We start from the raw sequence: 24,781 nt of genomic DNA, 5'->3' as shown, positions 1-24,781 counted from the left end.
CTTTTGTTGTTGCTTTGCCTTTGAGCAAGAATTCAGCTTTATTACCTCAAGTCCAAGGTCATCGATGCACTGACTTTAACCTACCTGTCTACACAGAGCAAGCAGTATAAAATCTGAAACCCATTCAGCTTGGATGGTGACTACAATCATGAAAATGACACCACAATATTTTTATTAGAATTTGTCAAGGGCATGTTGCTGTCATGTAATATGACTGAAGCAGTGATAAATGAAACGACAGCTGTGCAACTGAATTGCCACAGAATACATATGAACATCAACGAGAATGATCAGAACTGCAAAATCCATGGGTTAGGGTGGCTGGCTGGTTTTCTGAGTAAATTAGCAAGCTCCTAAAAAACAAACACGATACAGACTTAGGGTGCACTAGATCCTTCTTGCTAATGCCTGTAAAAATACTTGCAACCTCCAGTAAGTACAAGGCAGTAGAACAACGTGTCTTATCCGTACAGTGCAGTAACACTCGTTTACTGCATAGAAGCCCACATACCATAGCTTACACCAGAGTGAGCAGGTAGCCATACTGTAGGTACAAAATCAGTACAGACCAGCATGCAGCCCTTTATTCAGATGGTTTTTAAATTCATGATGTGGAACACACATACAACAAAGGACACATAGAAGAAGTAAAAAACAAAAAAAAGTGCCTATGCATATACTGATTGGAGAAATTAAGTGGACATGGAACCATTTGCCTGCAAAGCCACAGAGATCAATGTCTTTGGCCTTAAGCCAGTTCAAGACACCCTCTGAAGCAAAGTATACAAAAAAGTTTTCTCCATTTCTACAATACAAGATACCAAAATTCATTAATAAAATTAAGTTCTTTGTCTAATAAAGTGTATTCCTGCGTGATAACCTCTTCTTGATATATGGCAAATAGTCAAAAAATTTACATCTGTAGCATGCTTTACTTTAGATATTTAACTATTAAATATTCAAATATGATAAAAACTTATAACAGATGTTATTAGTCTACACATATAAATTTGTAACTTCCATTGGCAAGTCCAATAAATCACTATGTATCTTTTAGTCATTTAACAAGTTTATTTCTACAAATTATGGCTTAAAAGCAGGTACTGTACATACAAAAATCTTGATACTGATGTGCAACTCATTACACTTCTTTATGCTGTCTTCGTTGGTAATTTATTCACTTCAGTGGGTATTTGTCACATTTCTCATAGCAGCAATAAATAGTCATTTACTTCTCATAAAACATTATTTTAGATAGCCACGTTAATCAATACAAAATTAATTTTTAACAGCATTTGAGTAACATAACCCATAGCTCATTAAAGTTTGATCAGGGAATCTGTGAATTTAATATTACGTGTCTTTGTGCTAACCTAAGACTGAGTGATTTGCAGGGTCTCCAACATGTCTTCCACTGCCTTCAAAGAGTATTTACTTTCTTTCTTACTGCGACCTGCAAACTGGAAAGAAAAAAAAAAAGATTTCATATATAACAAATTTCTGAACATGGATCCTGTACAAGAAATGGTTCTAAAAAGTTAAGTATGACAAAAAGAGCTCTAAAATTATTAGCTGTATTTACTATAAGCCCAAAAGCACAGCCTCTTTAATGTTTCGTTAAAACAGTGTTTTTACTACAACACAAGCTATGTTATCCTTCCTCTAGTAAGTCATGAAAAATATGTAACAAAATTCTTAATTTCAATCATTTGCTCTGAATTTGGATACTGAGTACTACCAAATACTCCATTTGTAACAGTAACATTTATCTAATGACAGAGATCATCCTGTTGTTTTGTTTGCTCTGTAACCTTTAACACAAATTTTATTTTACTTGAATTTTTGATGTGAATCAATATAGATTATATTCATGATTTAAACAGTAGCAAGACTTGGATTTGATAGCTAATCAAGGAGCTAATCTATTTTCTATTTTTGTTCCAGCAAGACGGAGAAAGCTCTACTTACCAAAATCTACTACAGAACAATGAAGTCATCGTACAAATTACATTTTATGGTTCAAAGTAACTGCAAGTAATGACCTTGTGTTTGATTGTAACCTACTGGTGTAACATCTACTTCAGAGAGCATTTGAAATAAAGCCTGTGTTGATAACAAAGAAAAATACGGCTTAAAAGATACTATTTTCCAATCCTATGGCTTTACATTCCCTAAGATACTTGCAACCAAATTTGGGAAAGGAAGGAAAAGAAGGGTAAGAGATGTTGATTACTCCATGCTGACTTCAAAAGGGGCTTTCTAACTGTACTGACAGCTCCCGTCGCTCATCAACCCCATCTAACAAAGGGGATTTATTGACTAGGTTGGTCTTCAGACAAATGAAACTCTCAATCATTTTTAATACACCTGCATTAAAAAGAAGTTTTGCATTTGGGGTTGGGAAGGTGGTAAAGAAATTTCAGAAGCATAACTATAACTTGCAGTTAGTAAAATAGCCAATTCTCTACCTAATTCTTAACATCTAAACACTCAATAAATTTTCAATTTAATGTTTTTTTATTTCAAATACCACTGTTGTCTTGCATAGTTAGTCTTTGATTTATGATGTGTCCCTTCTCTCTTGTAATTAACTTAATTTAGCAAACTCTTCATGACCTGTTAAGAAAGATTAAGTCATCAGACCCAGGTAATATCACACCAGCAACAAGCTGCAGGCCCTGTTAACCTGCTTTTGACCCCTAGGCTACAATCTAACATTGGGATTCCCAATCAGTACCGGGTTCTTAAAGAAACAGCTTTGGTACAGTAAAGGAAAATCTATTTCAAATTAAATAATTAGGAGAATGAAATGCAGCTATTGTGACAACAGTAGTTAGGGGACATATTGAAAACACTGTATTTTCATACTTCTTATTTTCAGAAGGTGAACTGACGTTCGCTGTTTTACTCTAGCATCATGTACAAATCCGTTTGCCAGACTGCAGTTTCCATAATGCCCTGCAACAGTCAACTTCAGGGGAAAATCAAAGCTATTCTCTCAGGTGACAGAAGAAACCTTTGCTCGAATCTGAACTTAATACAATGTCCTCTTTTTCTTCACACTAAACAAGAACAGTCCTAAGCTGATACTTGGGGAGGTCCAAACCCCTTCATACAAACAAGCAAATGCGAGAACAGAACTCAAAATCCTCGATAGAAGAACTGTTCCAATTCAAAGCATTTCAGAGACTCGATAAAAAAGCACAGAAGCCTGAGGTCAAACAGTACATTTGGCAGAACACACAGAAAGCAGGCAGAGGAAAGCTTGAAAATAAGAATTTCACTTACTTTCCTTGTCTTTAGGGACACTGAAAGCAAAACTGACACAAGACATTAGCTTAAAAATGTTACTTGTTAGTTTCAGGAGCGGCTGCGTTCATGATATTGACGTGTGCTTCAAGCTACACAAGCAAAACCAAACTCTGCGTCATAACAAACAGAAATATACTTGGAAATCTAATCACTTCAAATTTGCCCTGACGAACAATTATTTTGTCTATTCTGCCATTACACAGCAATTTGACTGATTGAGCCGGAATCCATTTCTTAAAATCATGATTTAATTTTCTGTCTCCCAAATGGTTTGTAACAAAATCACCTCTCCAACCATAAATAACATGTGGATTGCTAACACAGAAGAATTTAGCAATATACCCAAGAAGCATGTATCTGGAAAATTACTGTGAGTAGGATCACATTAAAGATTTTTGTGAGCATTAATCAAACTTCCCTGCCTCTGCTGAAACGCTTCTACCAGAGGACATGCTAAACCAATTACCTAATTGAGGAGCACTAGAGGTAGCCCTAGTTTGTGTCGAGGTTAAAGGAACCGTGTGACTCGTGTCCTCAGCCAGGACAGTGAAAGGCTTCTGCACAGGATTGGCACCACCTGAATAATCCAGAGCTTCCCAGTGATAAACTAACACAAAACTAAGCCTGAACTTGTAACAACTCTTCAAATAATCAGTACTTCTGTAACATTAATAAAAGTTTAATTTCGTTTGCTTTTTTTACACACTCAATTAAAGTTAAGTGGCCTAGAGAATGATGATGACTTTATTATTATTTTGTATTTTTTAAGAGTATGTGTTAGCAGCCAGGAATTCCAGCTCCAAGTAGCAGTTCTAGCTACAAAATCTTCCTGACTTCGTTCATAAAATTACATCCCTCGCAGATTAGGCATAGCTGAGAGGTAGTTATCAGCACAAATGGGTACGTATTTAACATCAAAATAATAATATTAACCAGATAAAGCACAGATATTTGATGCTTTAAAAAAAAAAAATCCAACCCAAAACCAAAAGCTTAATTGGACTGTTCTTTATGACCACATCTTTCTGTAAAGAAACTGCTCTGTAGTCTGACACTGGTGAAAGTAGTGAAAAGTGGTAGAAAGCAGTATTTTCTTTTTACACTCAAATACTCTTTTAAAATGACAATAAACTAAAATGTTCCTCTGATTTCAAACAGGAATGCACAGGAAAAGCAAAAATCATGAGCTGAATAAAATTACCTGTAAGAGAATAAAAGAACCAGCAAAAATATTTCAAGTAAGCTGTATGAAAAATAAAAAAAATGCAACTATAGCCGGTGTTGAATTTGAAAAAACAGAGCAGGTTTCCAAAATTACTAAGCATTATGTTTGTACTTGAAGTTCAAAATCCAGACTGAAAATGGGGAAAGATCTCATTGCAAGACAATTGCTCGAAAATAACTTTCTGAATAGCTTCATATTTTAAAGTCACAAATGCACATAATTTGACTTGGCACCCATGTCAGGATTCAAAATGGATCTTATTCTCTAGAACATGACTAAAGGAAAAATTGCATTTAACAGTGTAAGAAGGTCCAACTAATAAAACATGTCAATGCCAAACTCAACAGGCTCTTCAGGCTCTTATTTCACTTTGCAAAGAACTTTGGATAATGCTTGGAAAGTGGGGAGGATTTATAGAGATAATGCAGGTATCTAGCTTAAAACCTGGCTAGACAGTTCTCCACTAATGGAAGAAGGCTGTGAGGGCTTCCACTGGCACAAGCCACTGAGGTTTCATCCTTAGGTCCAAAAGATGACAATTTCCAACCACTCAACACACTCAGAGAGCAACAAATCAGTACTGACTCATAGGGGAAACTGCCACCTACTACATCACCAAACACCATTTGCTGTAGCAGTTGGATGTTGTAAGCCTCTGACAAACACTAGAGTGGCCAAACCCTTCTGCAGTCATGTCAGAGTAGCAAGCTCAATAGGGTTGGGCTTAGGAAGTCCTGTCCAGCTGTAGTCACTACAGCTTCTTATGGTACTCCTCTGAAGATGAAAGGGGTGTTCACATCAGTTGCTTGCCAAATCCTAGGTTGAACAGATACACTTTCTACATAGCTGAACTCCCCCTATGATTCCAGTCAGATATGGTGTTCATCACTTTATGTTCCAAACAGCCAAAAAGAGCTGCTAAAGTGTGCAGTGCATCACAAAAGTATGAAGTCACAAAGAAGTTATGACATTTGTTTTAAATATATAGTTGTGTTAACATGATCTGTTCTGGTAAGCATCAACCAAAAATGCTTAACATGGTTTCCTAAATAATTTCACAGAAACAATAGCATTGCACTTTCCAGTAAAAAATACAGAACAACAACAACAGAAGTAGTCATATTAGAGATAGTGATGCTAACAGAAAAAGCTATGTGGAGGAAAAAAAAGAAACAGCAAGTTTATTTGGCCGTGAATCAAGTAACTACAAACTTCCATAATTAAACTTTCACTGTAATTAGAACCTGGAGATGCATATTTTTAGGTCTTAATCATGGTATGCCACCAACCCACAGACAACACTGACTTTACATTCCCATTCTGATGCATCCTGAAGGAGGCCATTTCTCAGAAACACTAATGGGTCTCTACTGGTGCTTTGAACTGGAAACCTTAATCATTATCCCTACTTAAAACATGTGTTCAAGGCCCCTCAAATCTAAGCAGATCATTTTATTAAGACGTAACACATGGAATAATAGTTTTCACCCAAAATTCACACATCTTTTAAAACCTGTCTTGTTCTGTCAATAATGAGTCTATTGTGTATTCTGCTCTTCAAGGTTTGCTTTGTTTGTTTTCTCTCATAAATCTTGCAGGACTAGTGTTTTCCATTGACATTGTGCTTACTGGAATGTCAGACATACTGAAGCCAAAAAAAGTCCTGCTAATTTCTGGGAAACGAGACACAGCATGCAAGAAGAAAGCAAGAAATCCATGCAGGTTATGTTGATTTACACACATCGCATCTAACCTGTTGAATGGCAGTTGATCAAAGTGCAGACAAAACTACAGAGTATGTCGAGAGTATCAGAAAACAATTATGTACTAACCTGGTACGCTCTGTTTATTTGATTAGCTGCCCAGCTGGCATATTTCATATTATCTTTTTTCATTTTTGCGCTTGCTTTTGGGTTGGATGCAATATGGCTTGCAGACTAGAAATGAAAGCATAAAAAAAAGCAGTGTAACCACAAAACATATATACATAAAATAAACTGAGAGTACTTAGCACCTTTGCATACAGAGCCCCGGTAACAGCAGATATAGAAAAACTGGTAACTGGTAAACTGCATCCAATTAAGAATGACATGAACGACTTAAGCTATAGTTTGCTCTAATTAAGGCTAAAGTAGACTTAAGCTCAGTTGTGTACTGAGTTAAGAACAGAACCTGGACATAATCAGCCAAACCAATTCGCTTTTCCTAAAGTAAGAGTTACAAATTAGTTTTTCCTAGTTGATTTCTTACCAGAGGAGATTAAAAATGCATCCTCTGTGTGTCCAGACTGCCATTTTTTCCTGGTGACATTAGAAAAGTTTTAGAAGCAGGTTTTATAGAAAAACTATGCCCATCTTCACTTGGAAGAATTACTTAAGAACTTAACTCATCTTGGAAACATTTCCAGTTACACAAATAAATCCACTTTGTAAGGAATCATTGCTATTCTGAGTGCAAAAGTGCTCGAGTGCAAAGAACTTACATTCATCAATGAAAACCTACAGAGATCTCAAGAAAAGAGCATGAAGCCAATGCCTACATCAGTACTACATACAGAATTCAAACAGTTTTCCCCTATTGCTATTTATCTGCAACTACCTCCAGAAGTGAAAGGAGTGGAAGAAGCCTCTACAAATTCATGAACGTTCTTTCTGAAGCCAAGTCTCCATGACTTAAATTTGCAATCTAGTATACAGTCGTGGCCCTAAGCTGAGGCATAATTCTCTACAGTTTCCTGACTTTGAGGAAGCATTACCAGTTTCCTCAGCAGATGCAGCCAAAAGTCTTTTGGAGAATTTACCACGGTTACAGACTGTCTTCAGGGACTACAGATGCTGGGCATGTCTGTCAAGAACTAAAGTAGCAGCCACAGTAAAAGCAGATCCTGAAGTCTAGAAACAACATTAAAAAGAAACTAGGAGCCAAAGGGTAGATACAGAAATAGCAATGGCAAGCTGAACTTGCAAGCATCTCCTAGTGAAATCCATCAGCCAGCTCCACGAACCTGAAGAAACTGACCAGTCAGTAGTGTACTTAAATTGTGCAAATTAGGGTTTGTTTGTACAACTCTCAGGCAGTGACAAAACCACTTTTCTCAAACTCTCATATTAGCTCAAAGTGGACAGTCAAATCATTGTGGAAATAACAGGCTCTAAGTCTACCTTATAGACTGAAAATAACAGGCAGGACATTAAGATCTGACAGAGGACAAGTCCAAGTGCATAACGTTCAACAAGGGATAGTGCCAGGTCCTGCACCTGGATCATAACAACCCCATGCAGAGGTGTAGGCTTTGGGAAGAGTGGATGGAAAGCTGCCCAGAAGAAAAGGACGTGGGGATGCAGGCTGAAAGCCAGCTGAACATGAAGTGGCCAAGAAAGCTGATGGCATCCTGGCCTACACTAGAAATAGTGCAGCCAGCGGGACAAGAGAAGTGATTGTCCCTCTGAATTCAGCACTGGTGAGACCTCACCTCGAATACTGTGTTCAGTTTGGGGCCCCTTACTGTACATGGGATATTGAGATGTTTGAGCATGTACAGAGCAGAGCAACTGAAGCTAGCAAAGGGACTAAAAACAAGTCTTACGAGAAGCAGCTGAGGGAATTGGGGTTGTTTAGTCTAAAGAGGAGGCTGAGGGCAAACCACATTGCCCTCTACAACTACCTGAAGGTAAGTTGCAGCAAGGAGGGAGTCAGTCCCTTTCTGCAGGTGACAACTGATAGGAAGCAAGCCAACAGCCTCAAGTTGCACCAGGGTAGGTTTAGACTGGACATCAGTAACAATTTCTTCACAGAAAGGGCAGTCGAGCATTAGACAGGCTGCCCAGGAAGTGGTGGAGTCCCTACTCCTGGAGGTATTTAAGAAATGTATGGATGTGGCACCGACAGACGTGGTTTGGTGATGGGATGCAGATGGTCAGCGGTTGGACTTCATGATCTTGAAGGTATTTTCCAACCTAGATGATTCTTTGATTCTAATTACTGTACTAATGGCCAATCACATTTTTGTCAATAGTTCTGTTCAGGCTAAAGATTCATTCTGAAATTGTAAAAAATTCTATTTAGAAATTGGACTGAGAAAAACAAACAGATAAAAAAAAAAGTGTTTTGTTTGTTTGTTTTTAAACAGTTATCAGTCATAGTATGGTACTACCCTTCAGCAGTTCAACATCCTGCAAAGAAGAGCATAACTTCAAATACTTTTTCAAGAAATTATTTTCCTGTGTTAATTATCATAATTATTTGGAAAACATGGGCAAAACTTACAGCTTAAAAGCACTCCAACTAAGGAGACAATTGCAAAGATCAGCTTCTTGAAGTTGCAGAAAATAACCAATCTCAATGCGCTTCATAGATAACACAAGCAAGGTGGCATCTCGTGATGACATTACACAAGTGAACTCCTAAACATGGGGATTTACAGCCATCCAAACTGTCTGAAGATGCATTAGTGTTAGTCACTAATTAATATTACGCAACTGAAGCCTCTGGGAGTCCTAACGCCCCACACAGCTTGAGGTGAAGGAAATTTTAACAAACAATAATGCTTAAAAATATTTTAAAATAAATTAATCTTTGCTGAAGTTGACCTGAAAGATAGCTTGATAGCTAAAGATAGTTAACCTCGGAAAATGTCTACACTGATAGTCAAACTATGTGAGAATATTGATGGGGAAAAGAAAAATTTAAAAAAAAAAAAAAAGAAAAAAGTGTTTGAATTTACATATGGAAGTATATGAAGGAGAGACCTTGCTTCTATAGGAAAGCACATTCAAAAGCAGCTAAAATTACAGTTTATACTTCTTAATAAAACATTTTGAAAACTGATTTAATAATGTATCATTACCCTATCAGGGATATTGGAAGCAAGATGCACATACTGGAATAGGGGTGACAACTTCAATGTCTTATTACTACTTTTGATCACTGGCACAGAATTGTCTACACTCAATATTTAGTAACAGTGTTAACAATCTAAACCACTAAGTTAAACCAAAAGGAAGAAAACCTAGCAAATAGTAAAGGAAAACATACACGCATAAAGACATTCAAAATGATAACATGGAAAATATATAATCAAGGTGCTTACCATATAAAGTCCAAACAAAGCTCTCATATTTCTGTTGTTAAGCTTCAGTGCTTGTGCAAAATACTTTCTTGATAGCTCAAGGTTTTCAAGCCCCCCTTGAGTGTATTTAACCTGTAAAAATGATAGGCTCTTGAAAGTTGCATGTCACTCTTGCCTCTAGCATTCGCTCTTGATTCAAAGATATTATGAAATTTCTTGTCACATTTGTTTCACACAAGTATTTCAGATAAGTTCTACCAAAGGCAAGACACTGGCCTGTGAGAAATGTTAACTCTTTTCAATAAACACAAAAATATTTAATTATAGAGAAAAAAGTCAGGGTTAATTTAATCAGTTGCTAAAAGAATAAAAAATGATTATTTTGCACCTATTCATACTTACAATATTGGGATAGCCTCTTAAGAAATTATGACAAACTCTCAATCTAAAGCTAAATTCTGACTGCTATAAATCCATACTAACTCTAAACTCCTTCAGTGTAGCATACACCAGTACAGAAAAAAACAAAAAAAATGTCTTTCATTAGCTATTCAACTGCAAAATAGTGTACAAAATTTAAAGATCACTCCACTATTTTCTACTAGTTTTGCCTGTTATTAAAACAAGGAAGATAATTATTAGAAGACATGCTTCACAGATTTTCTACCACAAAGTTATTTAGACATTCAACTTTCGATGTTAATTCAATTTTATCCATTTTAACAAAACCAATTAATTCCACGCAGTTAAAGTGTAGTTTAGGGAAAAAAAAATCATACATCTGAAAAATGAATACAAATGACTAAAAACGTCGAGCTCGAACTTCAGTGTCCTCTTTCTACCCAGTGCTCTTTCAATAAAATAATTCTTACTTGAAGGATTCCAAGACCTGGCTCCACAATAATAGGTAATACATCATAACTTCCTAGATATGATGTATAGTCTTCCATTACTGTTGAAAAATTTCACTTCTTATTTGAAAAGCACATAAACATTTCAACAAGAATTGCTCATTTAAAAGGAATTTTTATCCTCAATAATTCTTACCCTTACTCTTATTTATACATTAGTCACATTGAGCAACAAAATATTTTTTTTAACACTCAAGCTCTTTGAGAAATTAACATTCTCCTAGGGAAAATTAAAGAAACTTTTTTTATTCTGTTTTCACCACTTCAGTAACATAAAAGCAGAACACATTTAAGTATAATTGATTTTTCTGAAAATACTTACTTCAGCATATTGCTGACAATACAAGTGGTTGTGTGGATTAGTCATCATAAGCTCCTCTAAGCAGAAGGCTGCCTTTGCATAGCTGAGGAACATAAAAACAGTGGCATATAAAAACAAAAGAATACACAGCTCTCTCCCTCAGTTTCTCTACAATACAATACAAGAAGCCTTACTTTTTTTCATAACTCCATGATTTACAATCAAAAGACATTTTTTAATTTTCAATGATGTTTGAAACCACAAATCACTATTTTTTACATCATAAACAGTGAAAAATATACAAAATGTATACACCTAACACCAACTACAACATAGTTCATTTTTTTTTTTCTACAAGAAAATTCAGCTACACGATGATTGATTTAGCATGGTATAGATTGGAGCATTTACACTGTTGGTTATCTATCTATCGACATTCAACCACAGAAATGCGATCAAAAAACATAAGGAAAGTTCTAAAAGTCAGACAGCCCAAATGCATGCAAGAAAATAGCATTATACCAGTCCAAACTGGCAACGACTTATCGTTGCAAAAGACTTGTTCTTTATATGAAAGCTTTCAGGAAGAATTACAAGACAAGCTTATAACAACTTTGTTCCGGTTAATAAAAATCCTAGCTTCACAATATTTTGACTAATAGGCTTTCCTGCAGAATTTGCATCTTCTACAGATACGTGATAGCACACAGAGCTTATATGACAGGAGTCCAAAATACAGAGAGACAAAGTTCATAATGCCAGTGTTGCTAGATATTTAATATCAGAGCAGAACCAATTTAGCAGCAATGAGAATATTAAACCAAATAATCAGTCAAGTATTATTTCTTAAAATAAGCAAACTGTTTTTTTCCTATGATCATAGCAATAGTCAGATATATATCTCAAATGAGATATATCTCATTTGGAGATAAAAGGATAGTAGACCAACACTCCAAAAGCAGAAGCTGCAGTCCTATCGGAACAGAATGAAGAACTGAGGACTACAAAAACCTTGTAAATCTAGGAGTGTTTGTTAACAACAGTAAGAGCATGGTGATTTCACAAGCAAGACAGAATTTGTGAGACTGATAAAAAAAGTGATGAAATATTTCCTTTATTTCTAAAATTAATATTCAGCTGCTATTTTAACCGACTGATTTTTTCTCCAAATCACAATAATTGTAATAATTAATGATACTGGTAAAATAAAACTACAGTGAGAACAGTCAACTTTTTCAATAAGGAAGGAAGTTCATCTTTTTTTTTTTTTTTTATTAAAAACCAAGGCAAATACAAGCAAAACCAATTTCCTTCTCAGGCTTTATTATATGATTTTGTAATAAAGATTACAGGAAAAAAAAAATGCTGACAAAAGCTGTAAAGGAATATGTATTCCATTTATTCTATTACAGCCGTATTCCAGCTCCACCAACAGATTTGACAGCTTAAATATATTTCTAAATATACGTGTATACATAATATTAAATTTTCATTTTCTTGGAAAAGTTGGTGAATTTCTCAAAAGAAATGGAAATCTGCGACATCAAAATTCTAGATTAATCCCAAAGTCAGCATTTGAAAGAGTTTAATAATTATTTTTGAGAGTGAGGTGGAAGGAGAGACCATGGGGGAACAAATTTTTCGTTGCAGTGAGAAGGGCTATTTCTTGAGAGTTTGATTCTTTTACTACTCTCTAGAAAGCAAGGAAGGAAACAATGTGATATAATTTAGGCTGGGTTGAAGAACTAAAGTGGGGGGGAAATACGCCTTTGGGTGGGGGTTAGAATTAATGCTGCGATATTAGAAAACTTGCACTAAGGCTTTGAGCTAATCCTCTCACACTGGGATTTCCTCCTGTCACTACAGCAATAAAAAAAGCTAACAAAAACATTAAATATCCAATAAGCAAGTTACTACAACACTCAGCATTCTTGATTGCACTGGGTTTTGTACCCAGGCGACCAAATTCCTCTAACTCTGGATCCATGTTTTATTTATTTATTTTTGAAAGGTTACTAGAAGTTCTTGCAGAGGTAGGCTAAGAGAAAATAAGAATGCTACATACAAATGATGTGATAAATTGTTTTTAGAGGTAAAGAATTTAAAATCTGTAACTAGTAAAATATATCACTTGAGTGAAAAATTATAGAAAATGCATACTGCTTATTGCCACACTTAAAACATTTATTTTAAAATAATGGATTTAAAAAATGACTGAAACATACTAGTAATTAAGTAAATTATTTCTGTTTAAAAATAAAATACCTTGTTAAAGCACCAGTAGTCAGACAAGGCTGATTCTGTGTTAATTATTTCCTGACAAAGCTGATATTGGAAATGAGACTGTATACTTTCTAACACTAGTCCTTCAAAACAATCACCACGGTTTTTGATTTGCACAGAGCGTAGTTCAATTTAACACTTTTTATGTGGACTCAGCAAACAACTTACTCATGCTCATTGATGTAAAGTTCTGCAAGTTCATGCCAAGCTTCCTGGTCTCCAACAAATCTGTACAGAAAAAGGCAAGAGAAGAAAAAAAACAAAAAGAATGTGTGAAGGGATTCTGTAAATGACCAGCCTGGAAGCAAAGCGTAAATCAAATGCAAATTCCATTTTAATTAAAAAGATTTATCAGAATAGCAAAACACAATCCGTATTCTTGTGAGACACTCACTGTTCCAGATACTCATTCAGCTCTCGGATGGCCTCAAGATTTTTCCCCTGGGCTTTTCGAATGGCAATCTTACGCTTTCTTGCTGCCTATGGGTTGACATTAATAAAGGATTAAGGTCTCATAATTCCCTGGGTTTTTGTAAAGAAAGCAATTTGACTGTGCAAATTATTATCTCAATACCAGCGGAATTCCACTGCAGAGCAACTGCTAGGTTGGAGTTTATAAACATACCCTATGACATCCCACTGAGAGACTGAAAACCTCTTCTTACAATCACATTATGTACGCCTTTCTTTGGAAGTACAAACTGTATGCATTATTTCATTCAAATAAATGACTGTCCAGATTCCGATAATTACAAAACAGCAGGGGACGCTAATCTTCAGCCGTTCCAAAGACCCCCACCTTGCCATTCACAAGGTCCATGACTACAGAGGAGATGGGGACTGGGTTTTAGAGAATCCCACAGATGCACCTTGGTTGCCACTTTATGGCTTTCAGCCACTTTTAACGATTCTCGTCAAAGTGCTGAATGCAATCTTTTAATTCCTGTTGAACATGCATCAAGTTCATGTGCAACCTTCAAACCACTTCTGAAAAAAAAAAATCAGGCTTTTCAATGTTAAGGGAACATAAAGCGGCCATTTCAATGGCAAAAGCAAAGAGTACTCCAATACGTAGGTAGAATATGTGTTTCAACATAAACAATATAAAAACAAAGAGTTAAGAATTACACTTTATTCATATTTCAAACTCCATATAAGTTGTTACAGAACACCAAAAGAAAGGATATAAAGTTTTAATAGCTGATTATTCTAGACTTCAGTCCAAAATTTCAGTTTCTGAAGTTTTCTGGTTACAGTTCTCGAAAGGCAGAATGTCTCTCTAGAACACCTAACCTCTAGGAGTTTTAAATCGAGGTGCACTTCAGGTGTAATTCAAAACAACAGCCATCCGTCTCGCTAAGCAGTCTGACAGCACTACACCTCCACCAGCCGGAAAGTCATCAGAGCTGGGGTCTGACAGAATGGAAGGAAAAACAAACTCCAGCACAAAGTGCCCCAAAGAACGAACGCCATCTGGGCCATCGCTCCATCAGATAATATTCATGACAAAATTGTATGCTTTTCCTGTAACATACTGCCAGTGCTTATTCCTTGTACCTCTCAGCTCACTTTGTACCACATGAAGTGGTTACACAGCTGGGTACAGCCTTACAGAAGCCTTGACTGCCCGGGAACACACAACTCTGCCACAAAACCTCAAAAGATTTTAACCTCTGACATCAAGATAGCTCTGAAACTGGTTTCTTCATGATGTACCTTCCTACGGTAACAGTCACATTAACCCTGCAGGGGTTTCTGTAGTTTTACGGTATTTTAAACGTGACTGTTCTTTTATGTAATTTATCTTTTAATCATCGTTTGACAATGTTAATTTCTCTTGGAAGAGCACTGGAGCACATCATTTACGTAAACTAGTTCAGGCTGGTTGGTAACACAAGAAACCAGAAGTGCTTTTAATGCTAACTGTCAGCTCATTCTTTCCTCCGAGCTCGTCCCCTTCACCTCCCTCACGAACACACATTCAGTGCAAATTCAGTAGAAAATGACTCAAGCTAAAAATCTATCACTCTTCTGCTTAAACACAACGTGGAGGTAGAGAGAAAATCTGTAGGACGGATCAGGAGACAAACGAGGACACAGGCAGCGTGGCGGGTTTACCCACAGTCACTCCGTTATCCAGCGCTGCTTTGTCAAACTGCAACCTGTGAAACTACATTCATCTTCCTGCTATTACTGGGAGACCGTTGGCCAAAATCCATAACCGGCTCGGGAAATTTTAAATGCTGACCACATCTATCACTCTAACAATAATATACACTGCTTATTCTCCTGAAAGCTTTTGAAATAATGATAACAGCACGATTTTATATATATATATATATATATATATATATATATATATGTATATATTTAATCTTACTAGAATCTTACTAGAAAAGATTCTTACTAGAAAAACAAAACAAACAAAACAAAAAAAAACAACTTCATTGCTCCCTATCAAGTTTTCTGAAGAGGTCTCCAAGCATTTCATAAAGCAGGTCGTTATCCCTGCCCTGGGGGAAACGCTGGGGCAGCGCTGAGCTGCCTGCCCAAGGCTGGGATTACACAGCTCGGTGACCTGCTCGCTGAGCAGGAAACCTGAAAGCAGGGAAGAGTGGGGCTAACCTCATCCAAAGAAGCACAGCGTGCAATTATGACTTACGAAGACACAAGTCTCTTTTGCAGGTGACAGACTAACTACTTTAAAATGCAGCTTGTAAATTGAAAATTCAGTTGTTATTTGCAAAATTTTAAGAAAAAAAATCATTAGACCAGAATGATCAAAAATAACCCGCGTGAGACTGAAATCATCTGTTTAATATCTAAAATCAATCAACGCATCTGACAACTTAATTTGCAATGACAACCAGGCACAGACTACATGTAAGCCATCCGTCCTCTTCATTTCTAACATAACTCCTTCAATCGCATGCAAAGTCCTCCAAACAGATTCTCTCCAAGGGTGCTTTCCTTCTTGACCACAGCACTCCCAAATAATGTAAATCACGGCAGCCTCAAGATGTTAATTTACAAAAAGCTACAACTATTTCTAGTCACAAACTTAAACTGATGTTTACCTATAAAAAGCATGCCATGTAATGTAATCAAATATCGCGGATACCAGGATTAGTCATAATTACTGAGATCTGATGGTAGCACTTGAGAGTAAAATTAATTATATGCACATTTGATGGATTTATTTGCTTCTAAACTGCACACAACATTTCCTCAAAATAACGTTTTTTTTAGTTCACAGTTGAGAAAAGCAGTATTTAAAACTTCCCATTTCATTCCCCTTATCGAAAATAAAACAGCATCTGGGCTTGAAATCTGCACTCACTTCACTCACAAACACACCTTCAAAACTCCTGGGATAAGTTAATTTATTTAAAGAGAACTCTTTGTAAACTAAGACACACTGACATTCAAAACAGTGCTGACACTCAAAGGAAATATGTGGGAAATGGATGCACAATGTGTTTTGGAGTGACACAGAATTTTTGAAAGTATTTAAAATTGCTGGGAAGAAACCAATGGTGCTGTAGAGTTGTTTTTTTGGTTTGGCTTTTAAAAAGTAATTTACAGCATTTTTCAATCACATAAATAAAATTAATACAAAAATGTTCAGAGAACATTGCCAAGAGACATTCACATAGATGCTCAGAAGAGACTGAAAGTATTTGGATCTGTGACTCCTAGGAGTCATAAGACTTCTAAAAAATAAAGACCTAGAAACAAAATAGTATTGCTTTTACCTGTACTCACAAACTACTCCTTCATCTCACTTTCTCGCTTTTCTTAAAAGACCATAAAAACTCTCAGTTAATTTTTTAAAATAAAGACTGATTTCAATATGACTCCAGTACTCCCTGTTTTAAGAAAAAAAAAGTATGAAAAGGCCTAAAAACTCAAACCAGACCTGGGCAATTTTGTATGTTGTAAACTTCTCTCTCTCTCTCTCTCTCTTTTTTTTTTTTTTTTTTTTTTTTTTTTTTTTTTTTTTAATTTATGCTGCCTCTGACCCTATCCAGGTCCCTGTGTGCACCACTTTCCTCCTCAGTGAGCTGGGCCTCACGTCCAGGATGCTTCCTGAGCATTCCTGAGCATCTTGAGAGTAGGCTACATAATGACAAACATAGCATCATTTTCTTCTTTATTTCCATCAAATTAAATCAAGTGTTTTACTGCGCAGCACCACTACCAATGATAACAACCACTCTACCAGACAAAAACTAGTTACTTTTAAGAAAAAAGGCAGACTCAAAGCAGTACTGCAGAAAATTATCATACATACCACTCATTACCTGCCTTAATAACAGGTAGTTTGGAAAAAAAAAAAAAAAAAGTCACTTCATGTTTTATTAATGTTTCAGGACTTCGTTTAGTGTAAGTCTCACATTTCAAAATATAAGCTCGTTTTTGAGCTTTTCTGAGCTCATTTTGACCTACTGCAAGACACTAAAAGACTGCAGAACGCAGAGTATAAACCTGTGCAATCATTAACTTCAAGTCCACTAAGAATTGTCACAAGAGACCTATTTTCAACTACCAGATTTGAGATTGAAATCCGTGTAGTGTACTAAAACAGTTGTAACAATTGTGTTTAAAAAGATAGGAAAATAATGTTCAAACCTTACATCTCAGTTCTGCACATCACAACAATAAGAATCTTAGGAACTAGTCTGATACGAAAATGAACTCAGTCTCCTTCCACCTTAAATTGAAAAAGAAAAAAAAAAATAAATTTCTATGCTGCAACAAGATATGCAGTGTTTGACCGTGCAGAACCTATGACATGGAATTCCCCCTATCAGTTTTCCAGGGTTTAAAATAAAATACTGGAATGGTTATTGGCTGATTCTGTAAATCCAGCATTCTTAATGGAAAGATATATGCCATTTTAAAGAAACACTTATACCGTAATCAGTATCATCTGGACTAAGGTACTTTAGTATGTCACATTTATTAAACAGTGAACCTTTCCAAGCTATTTCTTTTAAAGACTAATAATCCCCAATCTGGCACAAGAACTAATCCTCCATTTGTCATGATTCTTTTTAATTAGCATTAAGTAGACTCAAAGTGAAGTTAGGATTTGAACATTTATCAACTTCTGCACTCGATTAGTACAATATACCAACAGAGAGTCTACGATCTGTCTAATTTCATGGTTGCAAATAAGGTACTAGGAGGAGAATTGTCAAGAACTGACACGTCGAAGAAAGGAGCAATTTCCTATTTGTTTCACTGCTGCAATGTTAATATTGTAACTTAAAATAAATTCATAGTTTGGTTTTTGTTAAGGATATAACAACTTAGAAAAGGGTCATTTGGCCTAAGAGTTTGACATATTAAAATAATTTCCTTCAAATTGGAGTATGCAAATTAAAAGCGTGAACAACTACAACAAAGATAAAGGGAAGGAATTATGTGGACGTCAAAAAATACCACATCATTTGAATACAACCACCACAACAAATATACTGTTACCAGATTTTTTATTTATTATTTATTTATTTATTTTTAAGTTAACCAAGGAAGACAGTTAAATCAGGCCAAATCTTGCAAATGAATCTATGCAGGCACAGAGCTACTGACTTGAAACTGCTGCTTTATGGGTAACGTCAAGCATAAGTAGCAATGGTCAACACAATTTTTTACAGGGTTCCAGAGAGGAATCCAACAAACCCATAATGTCTACCACCAGCACACAGAAAATTGGTAGAAGCTATAAAGGCTAAAAACTCATGCCTGGAATTGGAAAACATGAAAAATGTTATATATCAAAGAAAACTCAGCAGTTTAGACAAACGAAAGTAAAGCTTCCCAGATCTACTGGAGTTCTTTGAGAGAGTTACTAATGGTGTGCATGAATAAAGCTCCATTTAAAAGTCAACTTTGACTTCAACAAGAATTTCAAAAGGATCTCTCACTGGAAGCTCTGGAGGAAACTGAAGTACCATAGAGTAAGAAGGGAAGGTCTTTGTGTGGATAAATTTATTCTAAAAATACAATATGTAAAATAAAAAAAATAATTGTCTACTAGTCAGTTCTCTTCACTGAGAATCCCAGAGTCACCTGTACTAAGAGTTATTGCTCAGCATCGTCATAAGTGATCTAACAGGGGAATTAACAGAGATGTGCTCAAATTAATTGATGATAATGAGTTATTCAAGTATAGAAGTCAACTGCAGAGAATAACATTCACAACAGAGAATGCCAGCGTGAAAAAACAGCCCTTGAAACTCAATCCATATAAAGGGATATATACAGGGTAAAACAATACTAATTTAACGTATGCAGCAAAGTTCCCTGAATTTGTTTGGTCAGAAAAAAGATGCTGGAATTGCAATGAACAGCTCTACAAAATGTCAGTTCAATGTTGAGAAAAGGTCTTAAATAAACAAACAAAATTTATCTGCTCAAACCCCCACCAACAGCAATGCTAGAATTATCAGAAAAGACTACAGAGCAGCACACATCAGTGGTATCATTTTGTCATTGCACTATTCCATAATGATCTTGCTTTCTGAATACTCACTGCAGATCTGTGCTCTCCTTCCTCATCTAAATACAGAAGAAAATCAGAAACAGCAGCAGGGTTTCAGGGTACAAAATGGAAACAAGAGCTGCTAGACAGGTTAGGTTAGGACCCTCTCTTCCCTCAGCTTAGAGGGAAGAAAAATGCAAAAGATCCATAAAATCATAAAGAATTAGTAAAGTGAACAACTGAACAACTGTGTTTACCATAACAGAAAAAATTAGGGGTATTAAATGAAATTGTTAGGTTGAAGGTTCAAAAATAAATAAATAATTGAAGATGTGCCCAATCCACAAGTAAATGATGAGGCTTCATCACTGAGTGATACTGTAGACACCATGTTTATTACAAATTTATACAAGTTCAAAAAAGCATTTAAAAAAAAATCAATTCAATGAAGAGCTATAAAATATACAGTTACCACTTCTGGCACAGGAAAACCATAGCAAGAAGATTAATAGAAACTGGCAGGGCAGACTAGAGAACACTGCATGACTGCCCTGTTCTTATACACTTCTTCCAGTATCTGCTATTGGTCACTGTCAGAACACGACAAGCTAAATGCACATTTGGCACAATTTCAGTATAGCCCTTCTTCTGTTGTCAAATACTTAATTTCAAGGGACAAAATCCCCCACCAACATTTTAAAAAATTTAAAAATGCTACACCCACAAAAGCAAAACACAGGAAAAATGTTAGAAGATACTTTGCTGCTATCTCACTTCGTTGATATGATTCATCAAGAAGCAAAATAAGTCTCACAAAGGTGGATGATGCATGTCAGAAGTGTCAGTAGATGAACACATTTTTTTAGGATCCATATAGTACATCCCCAGCTTAATCACCAGATCTCCTCAGGGACTATCCAAAGAAGCAGCTGCAGCTCTTCATATCTCTCACTAACTCCATCCTGTGTCGGGCACAGTGCCAAACTTTCTTTGTCAATTCCCCTTAAACCTACCACCATACGAACCTAAGTGTAGGACTAGTGGAATCTTTCCTGGCAGGGCTAGCAACATATTTAATGAAACGTTCACATTGCTTCACAGAATTCCCTCTATTAGTAGGTATTTCATTTAGTAAGTAATTCTGCTTTTTTGAAACTTAAAAGATTCCAGTAGATCAATGTACAAATCTGCAAGAGCTTCAGAGAGGTCTCTGTCTGTTCAAAATGAATGTACAGCTACTGACGGAGTTGAAAAGAATTACCACTATTCAGATGATAAATAGATAGACAGTGCTCAAACAGTGCTTGTTATTCACATCTTGTTTGATAAAGATAAGGAACTGGAAAACAAATAATTTACCTATATTACAGAATCACAGAACAGCTTGGGTTGGAAGGAACATTAAAGTCCATCCAGTTCCAGCTCCCTGCCGTGGGCAGGGACACCTCCCACCAGCCCAGGCTGCCCAAAGCCCCATCCAGCCTGGCCTTGAGCACCTCCAGGGATGGGGCATCCACAGCTTCTCTGGGCAGCCTGTGCCACTTCCTCACCATCTTCTGAGTGAAGAATTTCTTCCTAACATCTAATCTAACTCTCCCCTCTTTTAGTTTAGCCATTCTCCCCTTCCCTATCAAGTCAAGGTAGCAGTAATTTGCAATGATAAAAAAAAGCTAGGAAGAACAAGCTCAGATTTAATGATACATAATTCCTGCCTATTTACATGATACACATTCCTAAGACATCACTCTTTTCTTTCTAGTGTGGGGATTCCCATCTCTAGATGGCTTGACTGGAAAAATAATCTCAAAATAGTATAGAAAAGTGTTAATTCATATAACTCTATGCACATAACTTGTTCCTGTTCATTCTGAAAAACAGAGCTGTTCTGGGTGAAAACAGGGTCTTTCTGGGTTCTTAAAGTACTTCACTATCATGTTATGAAAATTCCATTTTTAGTTCTTCGTTCAGTGAGACGCAATTACTAGATCCATAAAGTTAATGAGATTATTCACATGCCCTAAGCTAAGCAAGCATATACAGTGTCTTCTTGTATTAAAAGCTTAGCTGAAAAAGCGTCAAGAGAAACAGCAGAAGAATGACACCAATACAGACTTCAGATTTTCTGTGGATTAGAAAACAGAACTGTGTCTTATCTCACTTTCCCCTTTTGCTGACTAAGTGCTCTGCAATCTTCTTGATGGGTGAGTTGAAGAATCGGGACAAACTGCAGCTGTACGAGGATGACAGTGGAGTGGTTTAGACACTGACCCAACACTTGGACATATGAACCCCATTTCGTTTCTTATTATCAGCCTTCTTTGTGCTCCTGGACAGGCCACTACAAGAAAGGCCCGATTCACAAAAATATTTAGCTATTTAGTTACAAATAGATGGGTCTTCATTTAAATTGCTCCCCAAAAGGAGAAATCTTTGCTAGGGTAAAGTAATGCAAAAAGGCATTCAACTTAATCTGATGCAGACATATACACATAGTTTAAAAATTACTCATTTAATATCCATTACAGAATTGAAATTAATGGCAAAATCGGAGAGCTGTCTACTTTGAAACTGAGCCCTAAAAAATTTTGCAGAGCTGTGCTTTCATCTGCTCTCCACATGTAAAATGACAGCACTGTTTCATCTCACATGGATGCTGTGGGACAAATGAGAGGAAAAAAACACTCAAGACACTACTTCTTCTGTAAGAGCCTCGTCCCAAGAAATTATGACTTAAGCATCAATTAGAAAATATGGATGTATCAATTCCAAGCAAATTTCCTATCAAATTTTACAAAAGCAATTTATCCAGAACATAAATGCTAATGTAGTATCCATAACACTAATAAAGATATTGAGAACATTGTGAAAATGAAGTTACAAATTAAGAACACCTAGAGATTGACTCTGGCTTTAAATTTCTTATTATGAAATCGTGTAAAATTTTAGCCTTTATGATCTTAATCAATACAGCTCAACTTCACTACTCACTTCAGAAGACTACTGGTCATTTCAAGGGCGTGCAGATTTTGGCATTACTTAAACAGCATGCTCACCATTCAGCATTATCTTCAGGAGGTATAAAGTATACCTGTGTTCTCTTTAGTGCAATAATAAAAATTCCATCCTGCAGAACTGCAAGCTTTGTTACTTGCAACGTTCAAGTAGTATATGGCTTCATGATTAGAGCTAAAACAGTTACTGACAGAACTAATACACACCAGGTACTATAGGGAATAAAGATAACTTGCACCAGTAGGTCTCAAATCTGTTTATTGACAGCAGAAAATATGGTGCCTTGAGGCAAAATGTGATTTTTATTAAAAAAAATAAAAAAAAAAAAGGGGGGGTGGTCCAAGACACAAATGCCAATACAAATCCCTCTGTTTTTATCTCCTACACACCCTTCAAACCATCTGTTCCCCTACATCTGACCTGACCTCTCTTCTTAACTAACCACCTAACCTGTCCCTCTCTCTTTAGCCCTCACAATTCTGCTTTCCTCACTTTTTATTCAGTTCCTTCTGAATGTTTTTCCTTTACTCACTGCTTGGTCCAACTCAGGAAAGAAAGGAGCCTCCCTACTTCTCCCAACTTTCTGCCCCTTTCCCACAGTGCTACAGCCACGAGGAACAACTGCTAGAAGTCCTGCTTAGTTTCCATAGCCTGGGATAGATCACGCTCAATACAAATGGGATTTTTAGGATATGTATTTAATAAAAATTCCATCAGTCTCTACTGAGTACATGAAATGAAGACTTTCAAATGCCTGTAACTAAGCCAATTTGGGTGTTTTTCTCATAGTACAGTACAAGTCGCATTCTACCAAGCGCTCTTTTCCTGTTGGTATCCAACGTTTTACTCCAAAGCAGGATGAGGTCTTCTCAATGAAATAAATGAACAGCAAAAACAAACATACAGACCTTCCTTTCTGCTAAAAAAATAATGCACCCCTTTTTTTGTTCTGAGAAACAGCCTAAGTATGTTTGTCTACAAACAACTCAGTCACTGTTTGGCATCAGTATAAAGATTTTCAATTGGATACTAAATTAAATTTTAATTAATAAAAACGGACCTACAATGGAAAATGTTAAGCAGCCTTAAAAACAGCTACAGCTTAAATATGCTTGCATTTCAATGCAAACAGACAGGAAAGGAAAAGGTTGCCATTCCTATTTTATTAAAATGCATGCAACTTGTGGTTTTCACAAAGTCACATTTCATTCACGAATGTTAACCTCTTTAGAAGGGACAGACTGTTACTCAATGCCTACCAGTTTTGATGAATGAAATGTGATCTCTGAAATGACAGCATTAACATTGCTCCATTGTCAAATGAGTCATCTTTTTCAGCAAGTAAGGTTGGAATGAAGTAAAGCACAGAGAGATGACCGTCTTTTAAAAAACAAAGACTACTTCCAATTCTATCCTGAGAAATGAAATAGAATAACTACTCTTAATTTCAGAGTTTCATAAAACAAAACCTCATCTGAAAGGGTAAGCATCCATTATATAATTGGAGTTCAAGGTTCACGTAATGTAACAGAAAAGCCTGCTAAATGTTTAAAATAAAAGATATTCTGAAAAAGCTTCTACCATTCTTCTCTGTAGTTGAGATTGTCAGTTGATGCAAAGTATGATTTTTACATGATTCGTGTGAACAAATGTCTATGTTTCACTCACAGCACTTGCCAGAATGTTTAATATATATAAGCAACTCCATGTGTCAGCACACCAGAAGAAATTTCTATGCAGTAAGGTGACTGCCAAGACAAACTGAGCAACAGCTTCTTTTTTAAAATCTTGAAATACTTATTTTCCTACAGCAGCCATATGTGTGCATGGAAATAATTAACAGGTAAAAGACACAGAGAAATCTACACATGTCAATTTATCAAAACTTTCTACTTAATTTTCACTTTTGACATGCAAGACTGAGCCAACATATCCTACAGTTATATAGCAAGGAACTTTTGCAATGGATTTAACACTCTTTGCTTCTGGTCTAAGATTTTCAGAAATCTAAGAAATGATGCAACTGTTCGAATATTTCCCCCTTATGCTTCTAAATATTAATGTTTTATGGGTCTTTATGATTTTCTTATGGAGGAAATCCAAATCAGGCATTTTACTTCTTTAAATAAATTATTTTGTTTTATAAAAATATCCTACAAGCCACTTACTCAGATTACAT

The 24,781-nt window shown here is 36.1% G+C and overlaps 1 protein-coding gene across 1 annotated transcript in view; it reads right to left on the bottom strand.

Annotated features, from left to right (window-relative positions):
• Positions 1-1,051: 1,051 nt before the first annotated feature.
• Positions 1,052-24,781, bottom strand: part of EMC2 (ER membrane protein complex subunit 2) — a 48,641-nt gene continuing 24,911 nt past the window's right edge. Inside the window, exons 6-11 of the mRNA XM_068672509.1 lie at positions 13,495-13,580; positions 13,269-13,328; positions 10,839-10,920; positions 9,627-9,737; positions 6,370-6,474; positions 1,052-1,460 (exon numbers count right to left, since the gene is read on the bottom strand). Coding sequence (XP_068528610.1) covers positions 1,374-1,460; positions 6,370-6,474; positions 9,627-9,737; positions 10,839-10,920; positions 13,269-13,328; positions 13,495-13,580 — 531 coding nt within the window. The 3' untranslated portion in view covers positions 1,052-1,373. The remainder of the gene's footprint in view (positions 1,461-6,369; positions 6,475-9,626; positions 9,738-10,838; positions 10,921-13,268; positions 13,329-13,494; positions 13,581-24,781) is intronic.

This window comes from Anas acuta, chromosome 2 (genome assembly GCF_963932015.1).
Source record: "Anas acuta chromosome 2, bAnaAcu1.1, whole genome shotgun sequence".
Classification (NCBI taxonomy): Eukaryota; Metazoa; Chordata; class Aves; order Anseriformes; family Anatidae; genus Anas; species Anas acuta.
This window is presented reverse-complemented; position numbering and strand designations above follow the sequence as displayed.